Raw genomic sequence first — 23,380 nt, forward strand, 5'->3', positions numbered from 1 at the left:
TTCCATCAGTGTAAGAAACAAACTTAATTGATCATGAAATTTAACATTTTCAATTACCTTACTCTCATCATCGGGGACTAATTTATCTCTTTTTGTAGTCACTGTTATTCACAACGACTATGCCAAACAAATAAAATCTTATTCAGTCTCTTCTTGTAACCTCAACATACTTTCCAAAAACATTCACCGCCTGCACTCTGCTCACGTCTGTCTCTCTTTCTCAACTACGTCTCCACTGAATAAGTTATTATTGGCTTTTAACTTATGCTGTAGTATATAACTTTCTTGCATTTTACAAAAATATACTTATTCCACACCAATCCCAAAGACAATTTTAACCTTTTAAGGACGGGCAGGGATTTCAAGAAAATCGTAGACCTTTACTTTGGCGGCCCTAGCACCCCTCCTAATTCTTCCATGGGTATGAATTATACCTTGTTGGAAAGCTTATGGAACAAAGATTCTAGTAAGATAACCTTTGAGGCTATCGTACCCAACCCGCAGAAGAAGAAGAAGAAGAAAGAAAGAGAAAAAGTGAAAAAAATATTTTTTTTCGAAATTTGTGAGAGTCTGGCAACACTGTTTCTAGTCGTACGCTAGAAAAAATATTCTGACCTGTAGGCCAGACATTGATAATAATTATACCAAAAAATAAAGGGCAAAGGTACAATAGCTAGGTAAAAAAAATCAGAAGATAGAATCTAGGTGAATCATCCTGTTCCTATTTTCCCGAGAAATTTTCGTCTACCCTTACGTTGGCAGGCTTGACGACGCCCCTAAATGTCACACATAAACAAACCATCCCTCGTTGGAAACCTTATAGAACAGACATTTCAGCAAAGTAACTTTCTTGTCTCTCGGACCAAATTAGTATAAGAAGAAGACGAAAATCTTTTTTTATTTTTTCAAAAATACAATTCTTCAGAATTTGTCAGACTGTGGCAACGCTGATATATACCGTACGCAAGCAAAAAAAAAAAAAAAAAAATCTCAGATTTACGCCAGACACTGCAGACAATGATATCAAAAAATGAAGGGTTTAGATTCAATACGAATGGAGGGGAAAATTCTGAACACCGAGCCTACGTGAATCATCCTGTATTTTTTTGATAGATTGTGGTATACGCTAACATTGGCAAGTCTGGTGATGCCCCTAATTGTCACAAGCACATCAGCTATACCTCGTTGGAAACCTTATGAGACACCCATTTCAACAGGGTAACTTTCGTGTCTCTCGGACCAAACTAGTAAAAGAAGAAGACGACGAAAGTCAAAATTTTTGCGAAAATATCTATTTTTTCCAAATTTGTCCGACTATGGCAACACTGGTATTTGTCGTACGCAAGGAAAAAAATTCTTACATTTACGCCAGACATTGGGAACAATGATATAAAAAAATGAAGGGTTTAGGTACAATAGGAATGGAGGAAAAAATTCGGAACCCCGAACCTACGTGAATCATCCTGTATTTTGCTCGAGAGATTGTGGTATACGCTAACATTGGCAGGCTTGGCCACACTCCTAATTGTCACAAACATATCAGCTATACCTCGTTGGAAAGCTTATAGAACAGACATTCCAACAAGGCAAGTTTCGCGTCTCTTGAGCTAAATTAGTAAAAGAAGAAGAAGAAGACGAAAATCAAAATTTTGGTTGGAAAATCGATTTGTTAAAAATTTGTCGTACTATGGCAACGCTGTTATTTCTCGTACGCAAGAAAAAAAAATCTCACATTTACGCCAGACATTGGGGACAATGATATTAAAAAATGAATGGTGTAGGTGCAATACAAATGGAGGAAACAATTCGGAGCACCGAATCTGCGTGGACCATCCTGTATTTTTTTTCGATAGATTGTGGTATACGCTAATATCGGCAGGCTAGGCCACGCTCCTAATTGTCACAAACATATCAGTTGTACCTCGTTGGAAAGCTTATGGAACAAACATTCCAACAAGGTAACTTTTGTGTCTCTCGGGCCAAACTAGTAAAAGAAAATGAAGACAAAAATGAAAATTTTGGGTGGAAAATCAAGTTTTTCGAAATTTGTTGGACTATGGCAACACTGTTGTTTGTCGTATGCAAGAAAAATAATTCTCACATTTACCCCCGTTATTGTGAACAATTGTGCAAAAAATAAACCGTGTAAGTGCAGTAGGAATGTACTCTTACTAACGGCAGAGAATGAACTCGCATTGGTTCACCTAACATTGTTCGTCGCAAGATCATTGCTTTTCTTTCCTTTTGCTTCGTCAGGAAGATTTTTTTCTAAAACTAAATAACTTGTCAAAGGAGGGAGTTGAAAGAAATGCATATTTACGACCCTTAGGTTCAACTGATAGCTACAGCTGACTTTGACCAGGGTAAAAATAGAACGGTGCGTTCCGAGGTGATAACTGTTTTCCTTTCGCACTCTCCCTCTCTCTCTCTCTCTCTCTCTCTCTCTCTCTCTGTGTGTGTGTGTGTGTGTGTGTGTGTGTCTGTCTGTATGTTCAATAAGTTATCTTGTTGGAATGTCTGTTCTATAAGCTTTCCAACGAGGTATAGCTGATATGTTTTTGACAATTAGGAGCGTGGCCAAGTCTGCCAATGTTAGCTTATACCACAATCTCTCGAAAACATACAGGATGATTCACGTAGGGTCGGCGTTCCGAATTTTTTTCTTCACTCCTATTCCACCTAAACCCTTCATTTTTCTACATCGTTGTTTCCAATGTCTGGCGCAAATGTGAGAATTATTTTTCTTGCGTACGACAAATAACACTGTTGTCATAGTCCGACAAATTTCGAAAAATTTTAATTTCCCCCCAAAATTTTGACTTTCGTCTTCTTCTTCTTTTACTGGTTTGGCCCGAGACACACAAAAGTTACCTTGTTGGAATGTTTGTTCCATAAGCTTTCCAACGAGGTATAGCTGATATGCTTGTGACAATTAGGAGCGTGGCCAAGCCTGCCGATATTAGCGTATACCACAATCTATCGAAAAAATACAGGATGATTCACGTATGTTCGAGGTTCCGAATTTTTTTCTTCACTCCTATTGCACCTACACCATTCATTTTTTTATATCGTTGTTCCCAATGTCTGGCGTAAATGTGAGATTTTTTTTTTCCTTGCGTACGACAAATAATAGCGCTGCCGAAGTCCGACGAATTTCGAAAAATTTGATTTTCCACCCAAAATTTTGACTTTCGTCGTCTTCTTCTTTTACTGGTTTGGCCCGAGACACACAAAGGTTACATTGTTGGAATGGCTGATCTATAAGGTTTTCAACGAGGTATGGTTTGTGTGTCTGTGATAATTAGGAATGTCGCTAGGGCTGTCAACGTTAGAGTACATTACAGTGGATATTGAATAATATACAGGATGTGTCACGTAGGTGTGGGGTTCTGAATTTCTTTTTCCATTTGTATTGAACCGATGGGTTTGACTTTTGTGTATCATTGTCCCAAATATCTGTCGTAAATGTGAGATTTTTTTTTCTTGCGTACGATGAATAACAATGTTGCCAGAGTTCCTCAAATTTGAAATATATATATTTTTTTTGTCTTTATAAGAAAATACACAATAAGAAAAAGGGTAAATTCAATACCCCTCCTATTCACCCCTCTCAAGCCCAAAAGTCATTGACTGGGTATGGCTAGTTAGTATGTTCATTTGTCTCTATGGATGCCATTTTTTATCCTTGTAGCTCCATCAGGGGGGTACCTCCCCCCAAGTTCTGAAGGGAGAGAGGGAAAACTATATACACCCAACTTTGCCCCCTCCCCCTTCACGGCGGGACCCATTACATGAATGATATACACATGATTAGAAAGTTCCATCCTTTCTGAAGAGATACATACCAAAATCATATCTCTAGGTTAATTAGGAGCTGAGCTAGAGAGGTTTGAATTGCTGGCTCAAGGGTTGAGCCGTTCGTCCTGAAAAGGTTAAAACTTCCAGGTTCCTCGTCCAATTCCAGGCTATTTCCAGGTTTTCCAGGTCAGTAGACAACCTGTTGTATTTTCAATTTATATATATTGTCAGAAAAGCACTTGTATCGTATTTAAGAGTACTAATATTTTACATTTCGGTAGTTTTTTCCAAATGACAAGCTCTTTATCATACATGCATATTCAAGTGTCTTATGTGACTATCGACCCTCCTACTTGTGATACGATGAGAAACACTTTGCACAAAGCAATTTAGCACACGGTACGAAAGGTATTTGTTGTAGTTTCTTTCTTTCTCTTAGCACATCTTGCATACCTGTTTCTTGATTCATCTTCAGTTGGCAGATGGTCCCCAACATTCACCATTGATCTGTATGCAGCACTTGGGCGTCCCTCAGCATGAAACTAATTTTTCCTCGATGAACGGCAAAACACTTTCTAATAACTATGTTTAAATAAATAAATAAATAATAATAAAAAATCCCATTCCCATCCACGGATGGGCGGGCCGTAGAAGGCAATACCTTTTTTGTGGCCGGAGATATTTTCAATTCATTGAGCGTTAAATGTGTAGAATGGTTACAGGTTGTATGATACCCATTATGAAAATTTTTGAGGAAACATGCAATGTTTTGTACATGAAACTGCCTGTAAAAGCCTGTCAGATTTTGACAGGCATTATACAGGCGCCTGTTTCGGCGAAAACACATGTAAAGAAAATATTACAGGCACATTGTCTTCAGGTGATATGCATGTCGAAAAAGTATTAAACTTCTGTTAGAAATTTTGCACCGAAACACGCGTTGTACGGAACCTGTACATTAAAATGAGAACATGCAATGTACACGTAGTCACTCACATGCAAGTAAATGGAGGGAATATATGCATGTAAAGTACCTTGAATGTATTGTTAATAACATTCGCAATATAGTAAGAATGAAAAGTTCAAGGAAGGTGCCTGTTTATCAACGTGTAATACACATGTATGACATTCGCATTATATGTAAATACCATGTATTAGCGTATAGCATGGAAAACGCATGATGTAGAATATGTTACTTTACATTTATCATTTTCGTGTACATGCAAAGTGTGTAACTCCCGTTCGTGCACTGTACAAGTAATGTACAGGTGAACGGGAACATGCAATGATCATGACTGCCAATAAATGGATTAAACAGATACGTGTGGTGAACAAGGTCGATTGGAGCTAACCATTCACGTTATAGGCATAGGAGGCATGCAATATTCAGGCACAAGTCTCCAATTCGACATTCGCTATGCAAGGTTCTGACACGTATAATACATGGGATTGCAACTGAATACATTGCCTGTATTATCTCCGTGTACATGCGAAGTCTGAACCCACCTATATGCAACGTACAGGTAAACGGAAAATGCAATGATCATGATTGCCAATAAATGGGTTAAACAGGTGCATGCAATGAACAAGGTTGATTGGAGTGAATCATTAATGTTACAGGTGTAGGAAACATGTAATATTCAGGCACCAAGTATCCAGTTTGTCATGCACATATGCAAGGTCCTGACACATGTATAGTACTCAGTGCGATGTACTTTACATATATATTCCGCTAACACGCCCACTAATTCGCTAACACCTGTATTTCACATGGCAATTACATTTTTATCAAATGAAAAGCAGCTGTCGTCAGATCCTCACGAGGTAACGTATATGTCAATTACATGCAATATGCCGGTTACGTACATGTCTTTCCACTCTCTACATGTTGTTTACACGCATTTTTCACGTTGCAAGGTTGCAACCCTATCAACATGAAAACTACCTGTTTCCGTGAAATGAACATGCAATGATCGTGAAAAAAATCGATACCTGTCTCATGCGTTTGAAAGTGTTCCATTTTCAGGCGCATGTACAAGCGCCTGTAAAAATATGCCTGTTTATGCATGTTTCACAGGCGCCTGTAAACCACCTGCATTTTCTGTCTGGGACTACGAGCTCAAGCATAAAGGATGAAGTACTGGAGAAACATGATGAGTACGGCTGACTACGATCAAGAAGTTATTCCTTAGTACGTGACGTCTGCAGTAATGCACCGAGATAATGGAAAGTGTTTATGTGGGTTGCGGTGGTATATACGGCGGTCTGGATTATATCGGTCTATAGTATCGGTGCATTCGTATATAGCTAGAAGATGGTCCAGTGGTGGGTAACCACAGCGTGGTAAGCTGGAACTTGGTGTAGGAGCTCACGGATAACTCGATGTGCCAAATCGATGTGTATATTTGGATATAGCGTTGGCATAATGGGAGAGGTGTGGCAAAAGAGTTGCAAACTGCGCACGACGATATATTTCAGCTGTGGGAGTACCAAAAGCAAGAGGGTAGGCCGACGTAAGGCGTATCTTTCAAGAACTTTGAGGTGCTCATAGAAAGTCGGCCAGGCGAGATGATCGTACGTGACTGATGGGAGTACAAAAACTTTATCGGTAAGCAGCAGGAGTTTTGTACTGAGACCCCATGTGGTGACTTTAAGACTTTATAATAAGTTCAAACGGAGACGGATATTAGCTTCGAGTTGTGTGGGATGAAGCTTTCAAGCAAAATGTTTGTCAAAAGTGATACCCAGGTATTTAAGACTTGTTTTGAAGTGGTGTTGGACAGTCCAACAGAGTTAAATGCAAACGTTCTAGGTTGTGGATGTTATAGTATTTATGTCGCTTGAGTCATTTGAATCTTGTTTGGATTTAGCTTGAGCTTCCAGTTCAGACACCATGTAATGAGCTTGTCCAAAACTGGTTGTAGGAGTAGATTAATGCGGTCAACAGAAGATCCCAATGCTAGGAAAGCAATATCATCAGTAAATTGTAATGCATATAGTGGAAGCTGAGGTTGTGGCATATCGGCTACATAAAGAATATATAATAGAGGCGACAGAACTGATCCTTGTGACACACCGACGCTGAGTTGGAAGGAGTGACCATGCCGTGTTGATCTAAACAAAAGCCTCAAGCTCATGAAGAAAATTCGCAATTAATCGTACAAGGCGTAAGGAAGCATACGTTCATAAACTAGGCTCTCATGCCAAACAGTATCAATAGCTCGTTCGATATCGAAGGAAATTAGAACGGAAGGCAAACACTTACTGCAGTAGTTGACAAGAAGGGTAGTAAGTTTGAGTAATTGGACACCAGTTCTATAGGATGGACGGAATATAACCTGAATAGCTGGCCGATTTTTCTTTATTTGTAGGTAGTGATGAAGTCGTTTAACTAAGACGAGTTCTAGTGTTTTGCTAAACACGTTAGTAGGGCTAGTTGGTCGATAAGATTATACAGCAGCTTGGATTTTTACGAGGTTTTAGAAAGACCACAATTTTTGCAAGTTTCCATTGTATAGGAAAATAGCCTGTAGATAAAATAATAGTGTACAAAGAGGCAAATACAACTAGAAACCTACAGACGTATTAAGAAGTTGGCGACAAGTAATTGAGTCTGCTGCCGGAGCTGTGTTGCGGCGGTGATGATGAGCATCTGTAATGTCACCTGATGTGATCGGAGTGGTAAGCTGATTGATGGGATCAAGCTGGTAGGCAAAATCAGGTTGAACTACTGAATATAGGGCAATGGAGTCTATCGTTTATATTTTATATACACTATATACATTATATACACTATATAATATTATAGTGAAAACGAACTAAAACGGCGGTTCATGGTTTTCCTTTACGGAGGAAGCTGAATCGTTTTCTGCGCTGTTTGAAGGCTGTGAGACTGCTGTCAAGATGTTAAGACAATTGTGGTAGTCCAGCCACTTACCCTCAAGCCTGCTGGAGGATTAGTAGAATCATCATGGGAACGAGTGGAATACATCGTAGTCTTGAATAATTACCGATCCCCCTTAGTCTATGACTTTCTAAAATTATACTTCTTGTCACTTATGAAGTAAAGATCGGTGTATTTACATGATTCAAAGTGTGAAAAAATGAAATCTTTTGAGTTTTACGTCCCAGGGTTATGCCGGCCAGGCTAAAGGAGAAGGTGATGATAAGAAATGAGCGAAATGGTGGAATGAAGAAAGTGGGAGGAAACGGGAGAACCCCGAGGAAATCCACGCACACGGTGTTTGTACACGACAAAGTTCACTTGGCGCGAGCTGGGATCCCATGCTCCAGAGGTAGATGGTCTACCACTGAGCCACCGCGACCTCCGATTCAAAGTGTGAGACTACCAGCGATAGAGAATAATAAAATTTTAAATGTTTAATCATCCATAATCTTAATATCGCGCTTAATACGTGCAAGTGTCCATGTTATATTTTCGTATCTAGTTTTCTGGATATATACAATAAATATTCAGTATCCAGGTAACTTATTCTAATTTCTTTTATACGGGTGTTGACATTTTACGTACTTCCTACATCGTTGCCTGTACGACATTTACCAGTTCGGAGAGAAAAGAATCTTAGCCTCTCCATATTACAAAATGATTTTTTTTTTTTTTTTTTTTTTAAATTCGGCACCACGCTTCACACAAGACTATTATTGCCGCCACCAACATCCTATTATGAGCTTATTACTCCTCGGTATTACAAATGCTATACCAAGAAGGAGATAATTGCGTCAAAGTTATCAGGCAGAGACCTGATAGTAAAGCACCAGCAAATAGCTAAAACGAGTTTTAAAAAGAGCTAATTACCAATAGACGACTGCACGTTTATTCCTATCTTTCTAACGTATTTGGTAAACAGCGATAATATTTAAAAGTATTCAACCAAATTCAAGACGTGAATGTTTAAACTATGTGCAAAACTAAATTGAGTCACTAATCAGGAAATAATCAGTAGATATATTACATTACACATTGTTTTTTGTCTTGGTTGAAAGTGTTTCGTTATTTGAAAAGTAAAATTACGTTTTCTCAACAACGAAAAACGAAATAATTAAAAAGCTAAGTGTATTATTCCCAGATAAATGATGCAATTTGTTTTTGGGAAAAGTTTGAATATTGATCTGCTGAATTTGACAGAATTATTTTAAATATTGTCGCTCTATATACATTGGAAAGATACGGAAAACGTGCTGCCATCTTGGCGATAGTCGTGCCTTTACACTTACTTTAAACTTACCGCTCTGTGCGACGGACAACAACGTGGCGACAGAGTCGAATTCCAATGGTCAGTATCGTGTGAACCCACCATGGGCGGTCAGAACGGTTGTAACGCAGCTGAGGCATAGAGAGGATCTTCTAAAATATGGCAGTTATGTGTCTTCGAGACGTTGCTGAAGGAGTTCGCAGGTGTGAAAGGTGCTGTGCAACTATCGACTAGCTGTGTTCAATCAACGAAATATTGGGGAAAGCCGCATGCCAAGGAAGCAGAGGAACAATGTTTCGACACAGAAAATATAAGACAGTACGTGCAAGATATTGGTGTTTGTAATCTTGCTGGAATGTAGTCTCCAGCATGATCTGCACTGAAGAGACCACAATCGGATCTTACACCACGTTAATGCACCTCTGGCTCGTAAAATGTCCATCAATGTGTGGAGACGCGAACAGACAAGAAATTCAACAGCACACTACACACCCGGTGTCGGACCGACGTGGTGATACAAAATGCCATGGTAGCATCAGATACTGATGTAACCATCATAATGCTGCAGACAGAGTCTGAAAAGACGATGTCCTGCCATTCGTCTCTCCATGCTCGACAGCACTCTATTCTCCCATACCTATGCTGTGTAGTCAGCGGAAGCTGCAGCAGCGAGCGCACTGCAAATGCGCCGCACTTTGCCAGACGATGCAAAGCTGTTCGTAAGGACACTAGTCCTGTACAACAGCCTCCAGTGCTTGCAGCAGTCTGCATGATGTGACTGTACCGGATATCACACGCACAAACCATCTGTACTTGCGACCCATGAAGCCATATAATTCATATTTGCTGCACTGTGGCCGCATTCCGTCTCATACGGGCACAAATGTGGCGTAAGTATAAGCCTACTAGAGATGAGGCATTACTCGTACGCGATCGAAGACTGAAACCTGCTAGAAGTCTGCTGCATTTGATGACAAGGCATCTTTTCACCTTATGCAGGAACGTCACGGTCGGGTTTCGCTTGCTGTTATTAGATGACATACACGGAGCATTTCCTGTTTCACAGCGTTTTTGTGCTTATCAATTGTTTATCCTTTCATGCTCTACATATTCTGCAAATTTGGACTTCCTACGATGCCTCCTACTAAATGCTGCATTTTTAATGGCGAGCAATATACTGAAGTTGGAAACAGAGACTCGAATTCCTGTAGGTGAAATTTTAGAATTCCAATTCTTCCTTCCTTCGTTTGTGAGAAGTTTTTCATGATAGCGATTTCTTACACCCTGTTTCAAAAAGAATATACGTATTACGAAGAATTATAATATCATTATTTTGTCCAAACTATCGATCGCTGCGAATCGGCTCGGCTATTGGGGAAACGAATACATAGTTTAGTTTATATTAATAGCAGCTAGATCAGTTGTCTTCTGTTTTGCTTGGTAACCGTCATATGTTTAAAATGGCTACTCCGCAGCAGAAATCATTTTGTGTTCTCGAGTTTGCGAAGTGCAATTCTGTGATTACAGTGCAAAGACGTTTCAGGTTGAGGTACCAAATTGATCCTCCGAATGGATGGAACATTCGCAGATGGTATTGACAGTTTGTAGATACAGGATGTGTATGTAAAGGAAAGAGTCCTGGCCGCCCTCGTGTTCCTGAAGAAAATGTTGCACGAATTCAAACTGCTTTCCAACGTAGTCCTTCAAAATCAACTCGTCGTGCCAGTCAGCAGTTACAAGTGCCGACAACAACAATTTGGCGTGTTTTGAGACGTCGGTTGGTTATGAAGCCGTACAAGTTATAGCTGTTCCAAGCTCTGCGTCCTGATGACAAACGCAAACGTGTGGCATTTTGTAACGAGATTCTGGATGCTATTGACAATGATAACACTTTTGCACGACGCACAGTGTTCAGTGATGAAGCGACTTTCCGTGTTAGTGGTCAGTTAAACAAACAAAATGTTCAAATTTGGGGCCTACACAACCCACATGCAGTCATTGAACATGTACGAGATTCGGCCAAAGTCTATGTGTTTTGTGCGATATCCCGATCATCTGTTTACGGCCCATTTTTCTTTAATGGAAACACGGTTAACATGGAGTCAGCAGTATCTCGCTGTTAGAAAACTGGTTGTTTCGGAGGCTGCACGAAGACAACTTCATTTTTCAACAAGACGGGGCACCCCCTCACTGGAGTCGCCAAGTGCATGAATATCTGAATGAAACTCTATCGAACCGTTGGATTGGTCGTCAAGGAGCTGGCGTCTTAACATGTCTCCACGGTCACCGGATTTGCCACCTTGTGACTTCTTTCCGTGGGGTTTCGTTAAAGACAACGTTTATGTACCACCACTCCCACAGAACTTGGAAGAGTTGAAGAAACGGATCCGTACTGCCAAAATATCAGTGACGCAGTACATGCTTGCCCGAGTATGCGAGGAATTTGAGTATCGATGTGATATTTTTCCTGTCGCTGATGGAGGACATATTGAACATCTGTAATTTGAACTTTGGACTTGAAAGGTTCGTAAATATGTGTAAAATTTCATATTCGTATGTCTTAAAGTTTAATAAATATATGCATTCGAAATACGTATATTCTTTTCGAAACAGGGTGTATTTTTCATCCCTCTGTCTCCTTGCGTATATTCGTTAAGAATCATTTTAAAACCTTATATACGATCAAAAAAGGTTACATCTCTCTCTTCGAAACCGATTTCTTATAACATGTAAGTGTATAGTGCTTGCATACTAAAAAACACAACATATCATACGCACAAACCATCTGTACTTGCGACCCGTGGTATTGCCCGGTCGTTAAGATTTACTTTTGTGTTTATCTCTGTGTGTTTCTCGAAGGTAATCCAACCTTTGTCGATAACACTAGTTAACAAAGGTTTTGTTACATAAAAGGAAATACCTGTTCTTAAAGGAACTTTTTGCGCTGAATTCGAATATGCACTCGGTTTTTCTCCATCACGTACGATTTTCCCGTAACAGAGGGATTTTCGGGAAAATCCCTAAAAAATTTCCCTTTTCGTTTATTTTACACCCCAAGATCTTGTCCCCTTGCATATACTAACATAGAAATTATACCTAAGTATACTTTGATTCATATTTAACAAACCCTCTAAGTTTCGTAATAATCGCTTTATTCTTTCTAGAGAAATAAATATGTTTGTATGTATACTGTGTGTACTGTTTATTGCACCTTATAGTAATGCTTTCAGATCTCTTAAGTTGAGGTAAAACGTTTTGCTTTATTACCACAAACACATATATAAAATATAATACAATATAATTTACAAGTGTGACAATTTACAATAAACAATAATACAAATGTACCAAAAGGTCATGAAAAGACAATCAAAACTATCACAATATATGAAACTTCCATTGGGTTACAAAAACGTACACTACTTCCTTCTTTTGTAAGAAATGTTGCATTCTCTAACAAGACCCCAACAATAGTCCCCCATCATTGAAGGATCCCATCCTCCCTGGTACCTTTTCTCCATTGCCATTATATCTTGGTGGAATCTTTCCCCCTGTTCGTCGCTGAGAGCACCTAGGTTAGCAGGAAAGAAGCTGAGGTGGGAGTGCAAAAAGTGGATTTTTAAAGACATCCTACAACCCAACTCTTTGTATTTCTGTATCATGTCCTGTACGATTTCTGTGTAACTCTCAGCTTTGTTATTGCCCAGAAAGTTGCGCACAACACACTTAAATGCTGCCCAGGCAGCTAGCTCAGCACTGTTTAACTTGCTGTCAAAGCTATCATCAAGCATTAATTTCCTAATTTGGGGACCAATAAACACTCCCGCTGAAATCTTAGCATCACTCAGGTTAGGGAACTTATCTCGAAATACTTGCAACCTTCACGAGATGTGTCCATGGCTTTGACAAAGTTTTTCATAAGTCCTAACTTGATATGAAGTGGCGGTAGTAATATCTTATTAGGATCTACCAAAGGAGCGTATTTGACGTTGCATTCTCCAGGTACGTAATTCACTCTAGGTTCCCATTCCTTCACTTCATAATGTTTGTCATCAGCTCGGCTATCCCATAAACATAAAAAACATTGGTACTTCGTGTAACCGCACTGCAGTCCTAATAAAATACCAACTACCTTGAGATCACAACATATTTGCCAACAATGGTCCTTGTAATTTATAAGATTTAGCAAAGTTGACATGGTGTCATAGGATTCCTTAATCTTCACTGAGTGCGCAAGTGGTATAGAAGGTTTTTTATTTCCATTATGTAAAAGGATAGCTTTAAGGCTGACCTTTGACGCGTCGATAAATAACCTCCATTCTTCTGGAACGTAAGGAATTCCTAGCTCCGCCATCAACCCATTTATATCCGTACATACGCACACATTATCTTGCATTGAGAAATAGCTTGAAAATTGAACATGCCTTTTCCTGTACACTGATATGTTCGTTTCTGCATCCAATAAGTTCCACTGCTGGAGCCTTGATCCCAGAAGTTCCGCCTCTTGTTTTGTCAGGTGCAAATCACGGACTAGGTCATTAAGTTCACATTGCCGGATGAAATGTGGCTCGCGAACACAGTCAGGGATGAACGTTGGATCCTTGGATGTACATGTTGATGTCGATGGTTCATCAAGGTCATGATCATCATCAGAGTCTTTTGGCCATATCTCTTCCCAGTTGGTAGGGGGCTCGGGAAGTGGAAGTTCATCCCCGTGCGGAATAGGTCTAATTGCGGATTTAACGTTGGGATAACTTATTGTGTATTTGCTTTTTTTAGAATGTCCCTTAACTACTGTGAGACAAAAATAACAATCATCCAGATGGTTGGTGGGTTCTCTTCACACCATTGGTACAGCAAATTTCATGAACCTCCGTTTCCCTTTGGCCCATGCAAGTAAAGTGACGTAGCACGACGCACAAATTATGTTTGATAACATAACATAACATTTGATAACAAATATTGATAACCATTTCATGAACAAAACGAAAAAACTTGGAGAATTGTATATATATGTATTAAGATATACATATACTGTACGTTTAAAAAAAATATACGTTGGAAGTACATTCTATTTTTATACACGTTTCTAATTTACAGAGAACAATACAAGTGTGTTGTTGACTATTGTAAATATTCATTTTTATGTCTGTGTTTACAGTAATAAAGCAAATCGTTTTTACCCCAACTCAGGAGATCTGAAAGCATTACTATCAGGTGCAATAAACAGTGCACACAGTATACATACAAATATATTTATTTCTCTAGAAAGAACAAAGCGATTTTTACGAAACTTTTAGGGTTTATTAAATATAAATCAAGGTATACTTAGGTATAATTTCTATGTTACTATATGTAAGGGGACAGGAGCTAGGGGAATAAAATATCTGAAAAAGGGAAATTTTTGAGGGAATTTCCCGAAAATCCCTCTGTTACGGGAAAACTGTACGTGATGGAGAGAAACCGAGTGCATATTCGAATTCAGCGCAAAAAGTTCCTTTAAGATCAGGTGATTTTTCTCATGTAACAAACAAAAAGTTTAAATTTGTTAACTAGTGTAATCAATTTGTACCACAAAGAGTACTATTTAGATATATGCAAAGCTAGACACTCTAGACGCGTATTATTAGTGTTTTCAATCACAGAGAAACGGAACTGTTCACGTTACTGGTGAGCACTGTTGCCCTGCGTAACAGCTACGTCAAGGCAACGTGATAGACTATATATCTCCATGAACTCTCACACCAGGCAAAAACACAAACATTTAATATAGTCTTTCTAATCAAGGGACAAAAGAATTGACCATTTTACAGGCTCTGTAGTCCTACATACCTACATTAGGTGAATGATATAGTAACTATCTTCAGGAAAATTTCTCATACAAGGCCGATACACAAACATTTCATACAGACATTTTGACCACAGAAGAAAGGAAATGACTTTACTTGTGAGCTCAGTAAACTCATTTACCTATGTTAGGTCAGTAAAATAGAATCTGCCTTCACGAAGAATTCTCACAACAAACCGGATGAACAGTCTCCCATCAAATGATGCATATTAAACTAAGATATACTGTACGTGATTATCTACGTATCGTTTGCGCTTTCTTCATTCCAGCAGGTTTCTCAATTAACATACGATTGTGCTGCAATACTGATAATCTTAAAGCTCCCCGCCAGGATTAGAACTCACGATTAAGTACCCCACCATTATTACATCAATGAAGATTTATTTAAAGCTCAATTCATTTTATTACGAATGTAAACATGTTGTAAACATAAATTACTTACGTTTCTAATCTTCGTATAACGATTTTTTCTTCTTAAATCTTCTTTCTTTAGAATAACACATGCACATACACAAAATACAATTATGCACTACGAAGTATTTCTAAACGATACATCATCACATCATTTTTTTTTTTTTTTTTTTCAAAATTTCAAAACATTGTAGTTTTACAGAACCAGCATAATTTGATACGATCAGAAGTCAGATTCGAAGTCCTCTTCCGGTTCTCTGCCATGCGTGCTATACTTATTTTACCTGTTTTAGATTATTATATCGATATTTTTCATTCAAACGATATATCTTTCACATTATTACCTTTTCCGATGCAGTTGCTAGTCTTGTTCCTTGAAGATTAAGCGATATACAAGTTAGTGCTGCCTCATGGGCCACTATATCCAATGGAGCCCTCTCTGTGTTAGCTAGATCCACTACCTGGACGTGGCCTGTTTTCCTTCCAGGAAAAGCCAAGAGGGAATTATTGCTGTTCGGACACAGAACACACAATCCTGAAATCATACCCAAACAAGAGAAAATCAAAATTATTGTATCTTTACTAATACATGTTTGAACATATACCCATTCTGATTTATTTATTTACAAGCTGAAATGACCGTTTTTCGCACGAAGATAAGGTAGACCAAGGTACACTCATGTATCAAAAATAATCGAAACCGACGAAGCTAGGAGGAGTAAACATCGTTAATTTATATATATATATATATATACAGATGAGTCAAAAGTCCTTGGACACCCTCATAATTTGAAGCCGGAAAGGAACAAGTGAAAAGTGAATATGGCAACTGATATTGGGTGAGGGATCGCAACTTTTGGGGTGTATGTCGATCATGGCCACCATCCTGGATTCGTCTTTTTTTTTTTTTTTTTTTTTTTAATGGGAAGGGGGCATGTTGCATATAAAATAACAATAGCTCGAGCTCACGAATGCAGTTTTTTTTTTTTTCCTCCAATGTTGAGGGGTTCGGGAGTTGTGAAGGCCCAAAGTTGCCAAATTACCTCTCAAGTGCATGATACAACACAGATTCTATGTGGTGTCCATCTCGTGCAATGCATAACTGTAGTCCCCGCAACCACCCTGACTACACACGGAGGAAAATGTCCGATGAAATTTGGTCAGAGGCTTGCTGGATGCATGCCTCAAGGTGTTTAAAATCTCGGATTCACTCAGCATACACAACGTGCGTAAGATGTCTCCACAGATAAAAATTAAGAAGCGTTAGGTCAGGGGATCTGGGCGGTCACTCCACAGGACCATGGCGACCAATCACTTCCCTGGAAGTAGTGCACCTAACTATTCACGCACACAAACTCCATTGTGTGTGGGGTCTCCATCGTGCTGAAAATAAAATGGGAAGCTGCGTTCAGTATGGAAGGTAACACAAGGTCCTGCAACAGTATCAGGTATTGTTGCGCCGTTAATGTGCTGGTAATGAAAAATGGTCCAATGATGCGGGTTTCCAATAACCCACACCACACCATTACCTTTTCTGGACTATGTTCTCTACTGGGTCAACCCAGTGCGGATTTGCATCACACTAATGATAGTTATGCCGATTGACCTCTTCGCTGAACAGTATGCCCGTGGAAAACGAAGGATCCTGCTCCTGTTGTTCGGTAGCCCACACGCAGAACTCCAATCGGCGATCAGGGTCATCCTCGTTAAGTTTATGTAACATGTGCAGCTTGCAAGGATGACGCTGATAGATGTGTAATATCTGGATCACAAAGGATTGGCTTACTCCGCATTCCAATGACACATGACGGGTACTGCGTTTAGGACTTTTCACAAACGATGCTATCACCGCCATTGCTGTTTCCTCACTGATGACATTCACTGTCGCCCACTACGTACCCTTTCTTCAACAGAGTCAGTCTCCTGGAATTTGGTGATCACGTCTGCGGATTTAGATTTCTGGGCTTTCGGCATCTATGGCCATTTAGCCCCGTCACGCATAAGAGATGACGCCTCTCGGCGAGCACACTATCCGGGGAAAAGGAAGGAAGGAAGGATTGGGGAAGGAAGCAAGCAGCCTGGGACCTATAAGTTAGGTATCACCGACGCATTTGTTTGGTATGAATGAGGAAAACCCAGGAAAACCTCATTCAGGGTGGCTGGACGGAATAATAAAAGTGGTATTTAAGTTTTTATTTGACATGTTGATTTGAAGTATGTAATAATCTGGCGTAGTGCCATTTGTAAAAATATTATTTTATACTGAGTTGGCAACAATGTTGGGTGTTTCTGTTTAATACATGCAAAGATGTCCCCTTCTTTATAGTTGCTTCGGGCAGAGTTTCGATTTTCTTTCTCCTTTGGTTTCTCCGTTATAATGGATGATCAAGATAAATTGTCCAGCCATATATATATATATTATATATATATACACAGATGGTGATCAGAAAAATGGAAACACCTGTAGTTGGCAACACGTCAGATGTATGGGTTGGCAGTGGTGTCGTGGCGCCCTCAGCGCCGGACCGCTGGTGGTGGTGTGTTAGGTCGGTCTCCATACGTACGTCAAGCGCAGTGGAACAGCAGTGTCCAGTGGCTGCAGCAGACGGAGGTAGTGTAAAATGGGAGACCTCTCAGATTTTCAAAGAGCGCAAATTGTTGGTGCGCGGTTATGTGGAATGAGTGTGACGGCAGTGGCTACTGTGTTAGGTGTGTCGCGTAGGACAGTGTCGAAGGTGATGACGGCCTACACAACACACGGGAAAACCACATCGGGGAAGTGAGTGACAGGTCACGCCGGGTATTAAAGCGCATTGTCACGCAGAACCGTCGTGCCACTGCGGAGCAAGTGACGGAGGAACTCAATCAGCACCTCCCCCAGCCTGTTTTGACAATCACAGTCCGCCACGAATTACATGACATGAACTTACGGGGTCGTGTTGCACGGGCCAAACCGCTCATCAGAGACCATAACGCTTTCGCACACCGCAAATGGTGCCGCGACCATGCAACTTGGACCGCTGAGGACTGGAAACGTGTGATATGGTCGGATGAGTCATCCTTCATCCTATTCCCAACCACGGGCCCTGTTTGTGTGTGGAGAACGCCCAAAGAAGCTTATGATCTGCAGTGTCTCCGCCCAACTTTGAAACATGGCGGCGGCTCGGTGATGCTGTGGGCCGCAATATCATGGTTTTCATTGGGTCCTGTGGTCACACTTAGCGGACGAATCACTGGCAACGATTATGTCGCAATTTTAGGAGACCACTTGCATCCTATGGTCCGGATGTTGTTCCCGGTTGGGTGGTTCAAGAGTTATTAGGTTTTATATATTTTTATATATCTGTCCCCTCTCCTAAGGTCTACCGTCAATGTGATATGGTAAAAACCACCCCAGCTCCGAACTTCATCCATATTGATTTTTTTTAAAGATCGGTCGGGTGGTTTAAGCGTGATGAAGTCAGTTTTGCTTTTATTCTTTTTACATATATATCCCCCTCCCCTAGATTGCACCGTAAAAGTGAAATAATGAAAACATCCCAGGCCTGAACCTTATTTATGTTGAAAGTATGATCAAGATAGGTCTGGTAGCTCAAGAATTATTAAATTTCATTTATTTTTATAGATTTATCTACTCCCCTCCCCCTCCCCTAAGTTCTGCAGTTAAAGTGATATGATAAAAACCACCCCAGGCCCGAACATGATCCATATTGAAAATCTGATTAAGATCGGTCAAGTGGTTAAAGCGTGATGAAACCACAAAGACAGTCACTTTTATTTTTATTCTTCTTACATATATCTCCTCCCCCTCTCCCTGCCCTAGGTTGTACCGTGAAAGTGAAATGATAAAAACATTCCAGGCCCGAACCTTATCTATGTTGAAAGTTTGATTAAGATAGGTCTGGTGGTTTAAGAGTTATTAAGTTTCATTTACTTTATAGATTTATCCCCTCCACTCTCCACCTCCCCTAAGTTCTATAGTTAAAGTGATATGATAAAAACCACCTCAGGTCCGAACGTCAACCTATGTTGAATTTTTTTTAAAGATCGGTCGGGTGGTTTAAGCGTGATGAAGTCACAAAAATAGTCACTTTTATTTTTACTTTTTTGACATATATCTTCCCCCTCCCCTGCATTGCACTGTAAAAGTGAAATGAAGAAAACATCTCAGGCTGAACCTTATCTACGTTGAAAGTTTGATCGAGATCGATCGGGTGGTTCAAGTTATTAAGTTTTATTATTCATTTTGACATATTTCCCCTCCTCCCCTCCCCTAATATCTATTGTCAAAATGAAATGATAAAAAACTCCCCAGGTTTGAACTTCATGTATCTTGAAAATATGATTGAGATCGGTCTGGTGGTTCAAGAGTTATTAATTCACATAGTCACTTTTAGTTTTATATTTATTGATTTTTGTATATTTCCCCCTCCAACCCCCCACCCACCCACCCGGCGTTGCTTCGTCAAAGTCAAATGATAAAAATCATCCCAGTTCCAAACCTCACCTACACTGACAATTTGATCACGATCGGTCGGGTGGTTCAAGAGTTATTAAGTTTTATTTAATGTTCTCTATGTCCTTCCCCTCTAAGTTCTACCGTGAAAATAAATAGCTAAAAAGAAATGAAATGAAATGAAATCTGTAAGTTTTACGTCCCACGGTTATGCCGGTTAGGCTAAAGGAGACGGTGATGATGAGTGATGAATGAAATGGTGGAATGAAGAAAGTGGGAGGAAACGGGAAATAGCTAAAAAGACTCCCAGGCCAGAACCGCATCTACGCTGAAAACTTGATCGAGATCTATCGGGCGGTTGAAGAGATTAAGAGTCACAAACATAGTCACTTTCAATTTTATAATATAGATAAGTACAGATAAAGTGTAAGATCAAATTTTTATGCTACATCAATCTTCCTATTAAACAAGTATAATTTTATTGAGAAAGTGTAGAAATGTATTCTAGCGGGGAAATTCGCCATGCCAATTTTTGAGATTTTTTTTTTTAGCCTCGCTCCATTATTTTTTTTTCTTCGACAATTAGCTTTGCTAATTACGATTCAGCATTGCTAATCTTTATATATTAGAAAGGATTATTAGGAACACACGTGATAAAGGTATCGCTCTTAAAACAAAATTGAATTCCTTCATTTTGCTTTTATTTTTGCTCACCCTATATGTTTATTATTTATTTATTTATTTATTTATTTATTGCCTTCTCTCAACACGCACACGCGGCAGAGAATTACGAAGCATGTTGAAATTCTCTACCAACCTCGAAAACATCCAGATACCTAATCTCCCCTTCTAACTCTGTCCGCCTGTAGATAACTTTTTTTTTTTAAAAAAATAATAATAATAATAATAAGATTCTTATATGCTTATCGAATCCCTAATAACGAAAGGAGACCAGGTATTTTAATGTCAGATTTCCATGTCCATGTAAAGGTTATAAGTTATATTACTAAGTGGAAAATACACAAGTGTCTCATTGTAATATTCATTTCTGTCCATCATCTGTGTCACAAGTGTACTTACAGAAATTTGGTTACTTCTCTTGTTTGTGACCGTTCCTAGTAAAACATGTCATAGTCATTTAAATTTAAATGTAAATTTATTACTGTTATATTCCATAGCCATAGTGTAATAACCAAGCCATTGGTTGACTTTAATCGTTAAATATTATATTCTTTATAAAGTTGACTCAGATGTAGGTGTCATACTAAATTTCGATTTTCTGTATAACTGTAACCTATGTAACACATGAGATCTTACCTTTAACCCTTAACAAAATCGAAATCCATGTCCATGTAAAGGTTATAAGTTATATTACTAAGTGGAAAATACACAAGTGTCTCATTGTAATATTCATTTCTGTCCATCATCTGTGTCACAAGTGTACTTATAGAAATTTGGTTACTTCTCTTGTTTGTGACCGTTCCTAGTAAAACATGTCATAGTCATTTAAATTTAAATGTAAATTTATTACTGTTATATTCCATAGCCATAGTGTAATAACCAAGCCATTGTTTGACTTTAATCGTTAAATATTATATTCTTTATAACGTTGACTCAGATGTAGGTGTCATACTAAATTTCGATTTTCTGTATAACTGTAACCTATGTAACACATGAGATCTTCCCTTTAACCCTTAACAAAATTATGAGGGTTTAATATGAAAAAAAAAAAAAAAAAAAAAAAAATATATATCAATTAATCCGTAGCTGTTTAGAACTGCCCACCTAGCAATTAGGCCTGCGCCAAGACTTAATTTCTGTCTTTGAGATTACGAACTTCCAATCACGTTATTATGGAAGGGTACCCCTTTTCACACGGCACTATGACAGTACTGTTCACAACTGATAAGGTTCCTTTAAAACCTTATGTTTTCTATCCTTTATGGGGGGAAAAGTCCATCTAATAACGACGGGGAAATTCTGCTCGTCGTCCGGGGGAAAAGTCCTGTGTTATCCGACGCCGGCTTGCTGTAGGTCGTTCCGGTGCTATCCACTGACTTAGTGAATAACTTCTTTTGTGTCAATGTAGACTTGAAATAATTTTGCAAGTTTACACCTTTAGGCATCTGGACTATAAAGTGGATCACTTTAATGTCACGGCCGCTAGTGAATCAAGAACTATATCAGTTGCTCACTCAACGAACAGTGTTGTGCTTATTGTGCTAATTATCTTGTTAGTAAACACTATTTTGGAAGTTCGAGTTTGTGTCACAGACAATTCTTTCAGTCCGCTATTTATTAACTTTGTTGTTTCAGGATCTGTCACGATCCTCTTCAAATAACTTGTTTAAAGGTAAAAACTAATACTAATTTGTCTAATAGTATTTTTCTAAATGTCATATATAAATAATTTATCGACTAGATATATATGATATGCAGAGCCGGCTCTACCATATATGCAACACGAGCATTTGCGTTAAGCGGCAAGTTTGGATGGTCCGGCAAAATCTGTCATAAATATATTATTTAAATTAAATATTTCTTGTTGGAAACAGACTTCATGATGATAATAGTTACATTTACTAAGCTGACCTATTTGAATACTACATTCATAAATTATGTTTAGGTTGCATTAGTTTAAGGCCACCTGAACAATGCTAAAGCAAATGGTCGAATAAATCCGAGCACAAATGCTTGATTGTTGCCAAATGCAAGAATTCAATTCTCGTATAGTAGTGAATATCTGTTCCATTTAGTAAGTTATCACAGTTTTGATATGACAACTAGTCCTGTTTTTGTCAGAAACAAGTTCCTTATCATTGAAGATAGAACCAAGTTTTTTTTTTTTTTTTTTTTTTTAAGTAGAAGAAAAATCAAGAAATAAAGATAAAAGAGCTAGTTGCACTGGAATTGAAGCTCGATAGTAAATTCTATAAAAAGGATTACCATCTTTCCTCTGCAGTGTGTTTGATTTATCTTTCACTAACATAATAGATTAATATTTAAAAAAAACACACAGACACAACGCGATTGCATTTTTAGTAAGTATTTCAGCCTTTCTGAGTGCAACTGCACTTACCCTCACCTTTGTTGTTCATGCTGGAGTAGCATACTTAAAATCATGACTTTTAAGATTTGTTCTTTCTGGAGAAAGGGGGAGGCGGCAAATTATGCCATTGCATGGGGCGACAAATTGACTAATACCGGTCCTGATGATATGTATATAAAAGACATGAATATAGGATGACTGAATTTGAAGTAATGCAGGGTGTTTCAAAATTAATATTAGGGTTTTGAAACGTTGTAGTATATATTACAATTAACCTACAATTATAAATATTATAGCCTATCAAATGAAAGAGCAACTCAAACAGTTTTGTACGCGCGCATGTACATGCATTGTTTCTTCTGTCTGCCGTTAGAAAGAGCAAGCAGCAAAGATGGAGACTAGAGAGCAGAAAGTATTTTGTGTTTTAATAAAGACTGAATCTGTACAGTGCAACGGTCTGTGTGAAGAATATTAAGGAGACGCTTGCAACTACGTCCTTATCGTTTGCAGTTGCTACAGGTCTAAAGCCTACAGACTACGGTTTACGTGCTAATTTCGCAAGTGAAATATTGCTGCATAACAATGAAGATTTGCTGGATCGTGTCGTC

General features: G+C 38.8%; 1 protein-coding gene across 4 annotated transcripts in view; it reads right to left on the bottom strand.

Annotated features, from left to right (window-relative positions):
- Nucleotides 1-23,380, bottom strand: part of LOC145664475 (WD repeat domain phosphoinositide-interacting protein 3) — a 315,439-nt gene that overhangs the window by 221,914 nt on the left and 70,145 nt on the right. For all 4 annotated transcript variants that reach the window (XM_081731186.1, XM_081731187.1, XM_081731184.1 and 1 more), the window contains exon 4: nucleotides 15,612-15,802. In XM_081731186.1, the coding sequence (XP_081587312.1) occupies nucleotides 15,612-15,802 (191 nt within the window). The remainder of the gene's footprint in view (nucleotides 1-15,611; nucleotides 15,803-23,380) is intronic.

The sequence above is a fragment of the Thermobia domestica genome, chromosome 11 (genome assembly GCF_964235325.1).
Source record: "Thermobia domestica chromosome 11, izTheDome1.hap1.1, whole genome shotgun sequence".
Classification (NCBI taxonomy): domain Eukaryota; kingdom Metazoa; phylum Arthropoda; class Insecta; order Zygentoma; family Lepismatidae; genus Thermobia; species Thermobia domestica.